Source organism: Arachis stenosperma, chromosome 7 (genome assembly GCF_014773155.1).
Source record: "Arachis stenosperma cultivar V10309 chromosome 7, arast.V10309.gnm1.PFL2, whole genome shotgun sequence".
In the NCBI taxonomy this organism is placed as follows: Eukaryota; Viridiplantae; Streptophyta; class Magnoliopsida; order Fabales; family Fabaceae; genus Arachis; species Arachis stenosperma.
The window spans coordinates 9684156-9696539 of record NC_080383.1 but is presented as its reverse complement, the minus strand read 5'-3'; the positions used below and the strand labels follow the sequence as shown (position 1 = coordinate 9696539).

Here is a 12384-nt window from a genome sequence, read left to right as displayed (position 1 = left end):
TCCACAATTTATTAATATTTTTTGACGTTTAACGTTAACAGGGACTAAATTGAAAAAAAAATAATGTATAGGAACCCAATTGAAAAGAAAAAAGTATAGAGATTTAATTGAAAATTCGATAAAACCGTAGGACCTACAGAGTAATTAAACCTTAAATTAACCCTCACTTTTTTATTTTTTATCCCAGTAGAACATTGTACTCATTTCTTAAGTTAATGAAATAAATAAATTTATCTTTCGAAAAAAAAATCAACTACTTTACCTAATAATACATGAAGACAAATTACAAACACGCTTTTAATAAAAAATCATTGAAAATGTGTTTGGCGAACTTTTTTAAAAATATAAGTTAATATTTTATATTTGATAAAATAAAATTTTTTTCATATAATTATTTTTTATAAAATAAATTTTTTTACACGCGCGCGTGTGCGTGTGCGTGTACGGCCATGGTTATGAGAATTGAAACAAACGGGCCAATTTGACCCAATTAAGTAAAAGTTGACTCTCGTCAGATTAATCTAGTTTAAAATAAAAATTACTTCGCACGTAGTTAGTTAGTTAAAAATTAAAAAATTGATTAATTAATCGAATCAATATAATTTTTAAAGATTAATCGATTTAAAATAATAAATCACAAAAAATAATTTATTTTAGAAATAATATATGCATGCAAAAATATATTATTTTATTATATTTGATTCAATTCCGATTAAATTCTAATTAAATTTTTAAACTTCTAACTCCATCAGTTCTATGTCTAATTTGATTTTCAGAACTGTGTATAGATATTGATCATCCATTTTAGTATTCTCAGTCATACCAAATTTTAAATTTTATAAAACATGAATATTAAAGAAATGACCTATACTAAATTATTTTAGAAAACGATTTATAACCTAACTGCGTGACTTCATGCCTCGTTATTAACTAGATTAGATCAGAATCTATATTCTTTCTATATAATAAGGCTCTATAAGGCAGAATATGTTTATCCATCTCTCATTTACATACTTTTCTTGCTTCACAAATACTTTTGGCTTCTTTCTCGAGTAGACATGGCGCTAAGTGGTAAACTTAGTATTGAAGTTACGGTCCAAACACCAGCTGCAAAGTACTTCAACCTCTTTATAACTCAATCCCACAAGTTTCAAAACATTTGTGAAAGAATCCTTGAAGCCAACTTGCATGAAGGTGATAACTGGCATGTCCCTCATTCGGTTAAGAATTGGACTCTTCTCGTAGGTAATAATTTCATGGTTAAATAAGTGAGTTAGTTCTTATAAATTTTTTAAACTTATAATTAGATTTTTATATTTTAAATATTTTTAATTGGGTCTCTATACATATTTTAAATTTATTTATAATTAGTTCCATCACTTCTATTTTGATAGTAAATATTACAAAAATATTTTCATTCATCTTACAAAAATTCACTACAAGAAAAGAGAACTATTTTAACACTTTGTTTTTTAACACTATAATTAAATATCAAAATTAATATATATTTTTTAACAAATATCACAAATGTCAAATTTTCTATATTTTCTTGATAAATAATTTGACTGTAGAAAATTACTTTTCAATTTTGACACTCATTTATTTTCAATTTACTCCCACCATTTCTCTTTTTTTTTAGGCTCTGTCAATTTTGACATTACACTGCTCTCAGTTTGGGATCATATTACTCATTTTTTATCTTCAAAATCTCAATTTATTCTTCAGTTTCAATATCTCATCTCATTCTTTGTTAAAAATTTTTGTTGAGAATATTTTATGGTCAATAAGTGTCAAAATAAATATTATTTTTTACGATTAATAAGTATCACAGAAAATATATTCTCAATTTTTTCTAACATTATTTTTGACAGCCAATATTTATCAAAATAAGATTTAAACTTTTTTCACAATTACTTATATGTTAAAAATACTATTTTTGACAAAAACTTTTATTAACATATTTTCATATTTAAAATGGTGTCAAATTTTGTTTTTTTTTTTTTTGAGAAATTTTAATTCTTTTTTTACACATATAATCCTAAAAAATAATTTATATTGTTGTAGTGATTTTTTTAACAACAAGGGATACGAATACAAATTTAAAGTGTATATAGTCAATTATAAATTTGATGAATTATAATGACTAATAGAATAATTTAACCTAATTTAATCAACCTCCAAATGAATATTTTTATATAAATTAATATATACATTTTTTATTTATTGTTTATTTTAATTGATTATTGTGACAAAAAATAGATGGCAAGCCAATTAAGTTTAAGGGGAAAATTGAAGCTATTGACAAGGAGAACAAGTCAATTAGATACAACCTTTTCGATGGAGATATAAGTAAGAACTATAAAGTCTTTAAGTTGTTTCTTCAAGTGTTTGAGAAGAGTGATGGTGGTGCCTCAGCTAAATTCACTATTGAATACGAGAAAATCAATGAGAATGTTGAAGCTCCATATGGATTCATGGAGTTATTTGACAAGAATGCTAAAGAATTTGATTCTCATCTTCTCAAGGCATAGATAGATAGCTGCATCCAACAGCTATTTATGAAGAAGAATCTCAACAACTTATAAAATATAGCTTGTGGTTAATATTATTTGTGTGCCAATGATTTCTCTGTGAGTGTGTTGTGTGGTTGTGTAATATATAATAAGTGGGATGTTTCTCTATAAATTATTTGATATCCGTGTGTTTTATTTATTTATTTATTGTTTATTTTTGCCAAATCTCAACATTCAACTATACATTGATCATATCTGTTTTAATTTTCTAAAATAAAATTTAGTATTAGCATCTCATGACAATAATAACATAAGATTGCTTATAAGTTAGACTTGACGTATATAACAAGCTGGTTAGGGAGCCAATAAAAATTAGCTAACTACAATTAGGGATGTTAATGGGGCGGGGCGAGGGCGGGAGCGGGGGATGCCTCCCTGCTCCCCGTCCCCGCCCTCAGATTTTGTCTCCGTCCCCGCCTCGATCCCCGCCGTGAAGAGATAATTGTCCCCATCCCCATTTTTCGCGTTCTTCGTGTTCTCCGCGGGTCCCCATTTCCCATCTCTTTATGGTGAATATTTATATGAAAATTACAATAAAAATTAAAAAAAATATAAAAAAAAACAAAAAAAACATTATTACAACACACAAACATACATATCTTATCCAAGATTACAACTTACAAATCAAGAAATATAAAATAAGAAATCATAATCCATAAAACGAAATTTTAAAATACAACTTCCATTCTTAAAAAAAAGCCATAAAATAAAGTCTTCAACTTCCAACAAACAACTCCATGTTCTCTGTTAAAATACAACACAAATATAAATATGTTAACATACATCATAAACAAGAATATCATATATTTAATATGAATTTGACATAATAAAAAAATAATTACCTAAACTCCTAAATCCCCATATCCATCACATAGTCACAAGGAATTGGAATTTTCGACCCTGATTTATCTATATTATATCAACCAACAATTTACAAGAGTTAAATTTAACAAGAAATTGAATTTTAATACGAAATAAAATTTGAGTTTTTAGTACTTTTACCTGAAGAGTGTATCCAGTGCTGAGTGCAAATTAACGCCTCAACAAGTTTACAATCCAATTTATTACGATGTGGATGTATAACTCGACCACCGGTGCTAAAAGCAGACTCTGAGGCAACAGTAGAAATAGGAATGGCTAAAAAATCTCTTGCAATCTTTTGTAAAGTTGGATATTTCACTCCAATATTTTTCCAGTAGGCCAAAATATCAAATTTTTCCAAATTTGTTTTATCTACCATAACACTCTCTTCCAAATAGAAATCCAACTCAGTTTTCGTGGCGCAGTCTTCAGATGTATCTTCCAAAAATTGCAAATAGATAGAGTTAAATTTTCTCTTTGAAGATCCTTCATCATGTCCAACATTCAAAGTAGAAGCTGAATTATCATCATTTGTTGCTCTTCTTTTAACCCTAGCCTTAAGTTGATATTCACATACTAATTCTTCCATCATTTTCTTCACCTTGCTCAGATGATTCTCACTTTGAGATCCATATATTTTAGGGAAAAAAATTTCAATAACTTCATCTTATACCTAGGGTCTAAGATAGTTCCCACAGCCATGACTTCATTAATTTGATCCCAATACTTTTCAAACTTACTAATCATATTTGTTGCCATTCTATGAACTATCTCGTTTGAACTACACAACCACTCATTCAATGTCAATCTCATTTCACACACCTTGGGAAAGTACAGATTTGTCGTTGGATATAAAGTGCCAGAGAATAATTTAGTCACACTATAAAAGACTTCTAATTTATCAACAAGTTCATTTGCCATTTCCCACTCATCATCAGATGGTACAACTTTATACAGAAATTCACGGTGTCTTAAACGCTCAAAAATTTCTCTATATGGCAAAGCAGAAGCAAGCATTAGATAAGTTGAATTCCATCTAGTTCTACAATCAAGTGCAAGCTTTCTCCTATAATTAATATTCAATTGCCTACAAGTCTCTACAAATTTTTCTTCCCTCTTCTGTGTTGCAACCCAAAAAGAAACACTATCTCTGATTTTTTCAATAGAACCATATATTGCATTCATGCCATCTTTCACAATCAGATTAACAATGTGAGCACAACAACGCATGTGAAAAAATTCCCCTCTCTTAACAAAGTTAGATGGTGAAATCTTATCAAGCAGAAGATGAATCATGGCATTATTTGTACTACAATTATCAACCGTTAAAGTTGATAATTTTCTATCTATGTTCCAATCATACAAGAAATTCACCAAAGCATCACTAAGAACTTCAGCAATATGAGGTGCAGGCACATATGCAAACCTAGAATAATGTAAATATAATAAACAATCATGACATTAAAAAATCAAATATTTAAAAGATGCTAAAAGCATAAATAATACCTTATAAGTCGACATTGCAAGTTCCAATCATCATCAATAAAGTGAGCCGTAATCGCCATATAGCCTTTGTTTTGACAATCAGCACTCCACATGTCAGTAGTTATAGCAATGCGGCTTGAATTTTTTCCCAACAATTTTAGAAGCTTTGCCTTTTCAGCTTCATACATCTTCTAAACATCATTTCTCAATGTATTTCTTGTATAAAATTTGAACAAAGGTTGAGTCTCAGCCATAAACACATGAAAACCCACTTGCTCAACAAATGACATAGGGTGTTCATCCCTAATAACCTATTTTGTGAGTGCTCGTCGTGCTGCCTCTTGACTAAATGTGAAGTTTCCAACCAAAAGTGAATCCATTGGCCTTTCCGTTCCTGTAGAACCTGATGATTGTTGCACTGTTTTTAGTATTGACTGCTTTGGTCCCCTAACAGTACGAATCGGGCAAATTCTAATGTGATCATTCAAGTGCTTAGTTTCTTGCTTCGTGTCACCTCCAATATTTCTTTCGCAATATTTACATATTGCCTTCCACTTTCCATCTATTTTCTCCCTCCTAAAATGTTTCCAAGCCTCAGAAGTTAATCCTTTTTTTGTTAGGACTGTTTTGCACTTCTTGGCTAACTTCTTGTCCTCCCTCTTGTGTTTCTTCGTGTCCTTCCTCTTGTGTTCCTTGAATATGTGCTTCAATTGCTTGACCCTCATCATCTTGAGTTGGTTCTATCTCATTATTATTTTCAATAGGAGTTGAGCTAAAGCTATCCATCCTATACAGTAATTTTTAATACAGAAATATTAAATTAAAAATAAATACATAAACAATAAATTAAAACAAGCCAAAATAAATTAAATCCAGCAGCTCAAAATCAACTCAGAATTATTAATAAATTAAATTATAGAATTAGAAATAAATTAACAAGAAACAAAGATATATAAAAAACAGAAATAGCAAAAGAACAATTGAAAAAGACAAGACTCAAGTTAAATGACTAGAAAACCAAAACTAGCAAAACAGTATCAAATTAAAATTTTATACATAATAATAATTTGTACAACATAGCTAAAGACTGATAGATAGAATCTAATAAGAAAATAGATGAAATAATAACTAAACAAGTAGCATAGCAGAATGAAGCTTGTGATGATGATGATGATGAAATAATAACTAAACAAGTGGTATAGTCAAAATAAATTAACAAAATCATTAACTGGTCAAGAATTCTAGTTGATGGATTAGTTAATGAAATTGGACTACATACAACAGTGGACTACAGAACTTGATTTGAGGGAAAGTAGGTTTTATATATATATAACTGCATTGGGAATATTGAATAATGCATTTGGATCACCATATATATATATAACCATGCATGAATGTGTTTAGGGAATGGATAATGAAATGCTAGCTGCATACTTTACTTCAGCTCCTACCATCAATGCTAAAAGTTGCCACAGAATTCCTGATTTATTTAACCACAATTGACAGACTCAATTCTGACCATTTCTAACTAATGAATTTTGTACATATGTTTAATTTGAATTATATATGCCAGTATACTTGATGAGCGGATAATTTGTACGCTTTTTGGCATTGTTTTTAGTATGTTTTTAGTATGTTTTAGTTAGTTTTTATTATATTTTTATTAGTTTTTAGTTAAAATTCACTTTTCTGGACTTTACTATGAGTTTGTGTGTTTTTCTGTGATTTCAGGTATTTTCTGGCTGAAATTGAGGGACCTGAGCAAAAATCTGATTCAGAGACTGAAAAGGACTGCAGATGCTGTTGGATTCTGACCTCCCTGCACTCGAAGTGGATTTTTTGGAGCTACAGAAGCCCAATTGGCGCTCTCAACGGTGTTGGAAAGTAGACATCCTGGGCTTTCCAGCAATGTATAATAGTCCATACTTTACCCGAGTTTTGATGGCCCAAACCGGCGTTCCAAATCAGCTCAAAACTGCCCAGCGTTAAACGCCGGAGCTGGCACAAGAATGGGAGTTAAACGCCCAAACTGGCACAAAAACTGGCATTTAACTCCAAGAGAAGTCTCTACACGAAAATTCTTCAATGCTCAGCCCAAGCACACACCAAGTGGGCCCGCAAGTGAATTTTTATGTCATTTACTCATTTCTGTAAACCCTAGGCTACTAGTTCTCTAAAAATAGGACCTTTTACTATTGTATTTTCATCTTGAGATCTTTGAATCTTTGGATCCTTGATCATTTTGAGTCTTTTGATCATGTATTGGGAGGCTAGCCATTCGGCCATGCCTAGACCTTGTTCTTATGTATTTTCAACGGTGGAGTTTCTACACACGATAGATTAAGGTGTGGAGCCCTGCTGTACCTCGAGTATTAATGCAATTACTATTGTTCTTCTATTCAATTCAGCTTGTTCTTATTCTAAGATATTTATTCGTACCCAAGAACATAATGAATGTGATGATTATGTGACGCTCATCATCATTCTCACTTATGAACGCGTGCCTGACAACCACTCCCGTTCTACAAGCAAACAAGGCTTGAATGTTTATCTCTTGGACTCCTTCATCGGAATCTTCGTGGTATAAGCTAGAATTGATGGCGGCATTCAAGAGAATCCGGAAGGTCTAAACCTTGTCTGTGGTATTCTGAGTAGGATTCAATGATTGAATGACTGTGACGAGCTTCAAACTCCTGAAGGCTGGGCGTTAGTGACAGACGCAAAAGAATCAATGGATTCTATTCCAACCTGATTGAGAACCGACAGATGATTAGCCGTGCCGTGACAGGGTGCGTTGAACATTTTCATTGAGAGGACGGGATTGTAGCCACTGACAACGGTGATGCCCAACATACAACTTGCCATGGAAAGGAGTAAGAAGGATTGGATGAAGACAGTAGGAAAGCAGAGAGACGGAAGGGACAAAGCATCTCCATTCGATTATCTGAAATTCTCACCAATGAATTACATAAGTATCTCTATCTTTATGCTTTATTCATATATCATCCATAACCATTTGAATCTGCCTGACTGAGATTTACAAGATGACCATAGCTTGCTTCATACCAACAATCTCCGTGGGATCGACCCTTACTCGCGTAAGGTTTATTACTTGGACGACCCAGTGCACTTGCTGGTTAGTTGTGCGAAGTTGTGATAAAGAGTTGAGATTGCAATTGAGCGTACCATATTGATGGCGCCATTGATGATCACAATTTCGTGCACCAAGTTTTTGGCGCCGTTTTCGGGGATTGTTGAGTTTGGACAACTGACGGTTCATCTTGTTGTTTAGATTAGGCTTCAGAGTTCTTAAGGATGAATTCTAGTGTTTCAAGGTGATGTTCTTATCATCACCAAAGCTGATTGATCCTCATCAATTTAGCTCTTGAATGCAATGTCCTGCTGAAGCTTGGCTAGCCATGTCTAATTTCTTTAGACTAAAGCTTTAGACTAACATTGCATGATTCCTGGAATTCTCATTAAGAATTTTGATATCTTTATTTCCTTCTCCACTTAATTTTCGAAAAAACAAAAAAAAATACAAAATCATAAAAACCAAAAATATTGTATGTTTATTGTTTGAGTCTAGTGTCTCATTTTAATTTTGGTGTCAATTGCATGTTTATGTTCTTCTTGCATTCATTCATGTGTCTTAAGTGATCTTCAAGATGTTCTTGATGATTTCCTTGTTCTGATCTTTGAATTCTCTTGTCTTGAGTGTTTTGTTATTTCTCATATGCATTCTCATTTTGTTAGTGTCAGTAGTATACAAACTGCTAAGTTTGGTGTCTTGCATGCATTGTTATTTGATTTTAGTTGCATTTTGATTATTCCTCATTATTAGAAATCCAAAAAAAAATTTTAATTTGTATCTTTCAAGTCAATAATACAGAGAATTGAAGATTCAGAACATACAGCAGAGGAATTACACAGAAAAAGCTGGGTGTTCAAAACGCCCAGTGAAGAAGGCAAACTGGCGTTTAAACGCCAGCCAGGGTGCCTGGCTGGGCGTTTAACGCCCAAAAGGGTAGTGCTTTGGGCGTTAAACGCCAGAATGTACACCATTCTGGGCGTTTAACGCTAGGATGGCACAAGAGGGAAGATTCTGTTTTTAATGCAAATTTTTTTCAAGTTTTTCAAAATCAAATCTTTTTCAAATCATATCTTCTCAATCACATCTTTTTAAAACCATAACTTTTCAATCATATCTTTTTAATCACATCTTTTTCAAAATAGTTTTCAATCATATCTTTTTGATTTCTAATTTCAAAATCTTTTTCAAAAATCACTTGATTTCTTTTCCACTCTTGGTTTTCGAAAATCAATTAGTGTTTTTCAAAATGTTTTTAAAATCTTTTACTTAATTTTCGAAAATTTCTTCCCATGTTCTCACATCCTTCTATTTATGGACTAACACTCTGGTGGACGAAATTGTGATCCATGTTCTAATTATTTTGAGATGAAGGCTTCTAAGGGGCAACAGCTGAGGTTTCACAACTCCGTTCAACTAACCAGCAAGTGTACTGGGTCGTCCAAGTAATAAACCTTACGTGAGTAAGGGTCGAATCCACAGAGATTGTTGGTATGAAGCAAGCTATGGTCACCTTGTAGATCTCAGTTAGGCAGATTAAAGGGTAATTGTGATTATTGGAATAAATAATAAATAAAAAAAAGAATAATAAAAGGGATAGAATACTTATGCAGATTCATTGGTGAGAATTTCAGATAAGTGCATGGAGATGCTGTATAGCTCAAGGACGCCTGCCTTCCTACTGCTTCAACTCAATCCTTCTTACTCCTTTCCATGGCAAGCTTTGTATAGGGGTTCACCATCAGCGGTGGCTACTTTCAATCCTCTCGGGAAAATGATCCTATGCGGTTGTCAATCGCACGGCTAATCGTCTGGAGGCATCACCCATGGTTGATGACTACATCCCATCCTCGCAGTGAAAACTAATGCTCACGCACTCTGTCACAGTACGGCTAATCACTGGTTGGTTCCCGCTCCTACTGGAATAGAATCTCTTGATTCTTTTGCGTCTGTCACTAACGCCCAGCACTTGCAAGTTTGAAGCACGTCACAGTCATTCATTACCGGAATCCTACTCGGAATACCACAGACAAGGTTAGACTTTCCGGATTCCCAGGATCCTACTCGGAACACCACAGACAAGGTTGGACTTTCCGGATCCTCATAAATGCCGCCATCTATCTAGCTTATACCACGAAGATTCTATTGGGGAATCTAAGAGATACACATTCAAGCTCGATTGCATGTAGAACGGAAGTGGTTGTCAATCACGCGCGTTCATAAGTGAGAATGAGAATGATGGTTATTTAATCATCACATTCATCATGTTCTTGGGTACGAATGAATATCTTGAAATAAGAATAAGAGAGATTTGAATAAAAGAAAATAGAACTTCATTAATACTTGAGGTACAACAGAGCTCCACACCCTTAATCTATGGTGTGTAGAAACTCCACCGTTGAAAATACATAAGTGAAAGAGGTTCAGGCATGGCCGAATGGCCGGCCCTCTCTATGATCAAGTGACCGAATGATTAAAAGACTTAAAGTGGTCAAAAGATGTCTAATACAATAGATAAATGTCCTATATATACTAGACTAGCTACTAGGGTTTACATGAGTAAGTAAATGATGCATAAATCCACTTCCGGGGCCCACTTGGTGTATGTTTGGGCTGAGCTTGATCAATCCACGAGCTGAGGCTTCTCTTGGAGTTGAACTTTGAGTTATGACGTGTTTTGGGCGTTCAACTCCGGATCATGACGTTTTTCTGGCGTTTAACTCCAGACAGCAGCATGAACCTGGCGTTCAACGCCAAGTTACGTCGTCATTCTTCGAATAAAGTATGGACTATTATATATTGCTGGAAAGCCCTGAATGTCTACTTTCCAACGCCGTTGAGAGCGCGCCAATTGGAGTTCTGTAGCTCCAGAAAATCCATTTCGAGTGCAGGGAGGTCAGAATCCAACAGCATCAGCAGTCCTTTTGTCAGCCTTTTTCAGAGTTTTGCTCAAATCCCTCAATTTCAGTCAGAATTTACCTGAAATCACAGAAAAACACACAAACTCATAGTAAAGTCCAGAAATGTGAATTTAACATAAAAACTAATGAAAACATCCCTAAAAGTAGCTTGAACTTACTGAAAACTACCTAAAAACAATGCCAAAAAGCGTATAAATTATCCGCTCATCACACTCCTCCTTAATGAACAATTCGAACTCCATCTCTCTTGATAAGTTCAAATTCTCTACTTCTTCCTTCTATTTTTCTTTTCCTCTGACACCTCAAGGAATCTCTATACTGTGACATAGAGGATTCCATATTTTCTTGTTCTCTTCTCTTTCATATGAGCAGGAGCAAAGACAAAAGCATTCTTGTTGAGGCTGACCCTGAACCTGAAAGGACCTTGAAGCGAAATCTAAGAAAAGCTAAGGCACAACTCTCTGTAGAGGACCTAACAGAAATCTTCAAGGAAGAAGAACCCATGGCAGCCGAAAATAACAACAATGCCAACAATGCAAGGAAGGTGCTGGGTGACTTTACTACACCTACTCCCGACTTCTATGGGAGAAGCATCTCTATCCCTGCCATTGGAGCAAACAACTTTGAGCTTAAGCCTCAATTAGTTTCTCTAATGCAACAGAATTACAAGTTCCATGGACTTCCATTGGAAGATCCTCATCAGTTTTTAGCTGAATTCTTGCAGATCTGTGACACTGTCAAGACTAATGGGGTTGACCATGAGGTCTACAGACTTATGCTATTCCCTTTTGCTGTAAGAGACAGAGCTAGGATATGGTTGGACTCACAACCTAAAAAAAGCCTGAACTCTTGGGAAAAGCTAGTCAATGCCTTCTTGGCAAAGTTCTTTCCACCTCAAAAATTGAGTAAGCTTAGAGTGGAAGTCCAAACCTTCAGACAGAAGGAAGGAGAATCCCTCTATGAAGCTTGGGAAAGATACAAACAATTGATCAGAAAGTGTCCCTCTGATATGCTTTCTAAATGGAGCATCATAGGTATTTTCTATGATGGTCTGTCTAAACTGTCCAAGATGTCTTTGGATAGCTCTGCTGGAGGATCTCTTCATCTGAAGAAGACGCCTACAGAAGCTCAAGAACTAATTGAAATGGTTGCAAATAACCAATTCATGTACACTTCTGAAAGGAATCCTGTGAACAATGGGACAAATCAGAAGAAAGGAGTTCTTGAGATTGATACTCTGAATGCCATATTGGCTCAGAACAAAATATTGACTCAGCAAGTCAATTTGATTTCTCAAAGTCTGGCTGGAATGCAAAATGCACCAGGCAGTACTAAGGATGCTTCATCTGAAGAAGAAGCTTATGATCCTGAGAACCGTTCAATGGAAGAAGTGAATTACACGGGAGAACCCTATGGAAACACCTATAATTCTTCATGGAGAAATTATCCAAAT

The 12384-nt window shown here is 34.0% G+C and overlaps 1 protein-coding gene and 1 non-coding gene across 2 annotated transcripts; one reads left to right on the top strand and one right to left on the bottom strand.

Moving 5' to 3' along the window:
* Window positions 1-983: 983 nt before the first annotated feature.
* LOC130942087 (MLP-like protein 34) lies at window positions 984-2695 on the top strand. Its single transcript, XM_057870773.1, has 2 exons — window positions 984-1245; window positions 2260-2695. The coding sequence occupies exons 1-2, from the start codon at window positions 1059-1061 to the stop codon at window positions 2529-2531; spliced, it is 459 nt and encodes a 152-aa protein (XP_057726756.1). The 5' UTR covers window positions 984-1058; the 3' UTR covers window positions 2532-2695.
* A 9143-nt stretch (window positions 2696-11838) lies between these two features.
* LOC130942514 (small nucleolar RNA R71) lies at window positions 11839-11946 on the bottom strand. Its single transcript, XR_009071081.1, has one exon. It is a non-coding gene; the product is annotated as a small nucleolar RNA R71 (small nucleolar RNA).
* Between the last annotated feature and the right edge of the window lie 438 nt (window positions 11947-12384).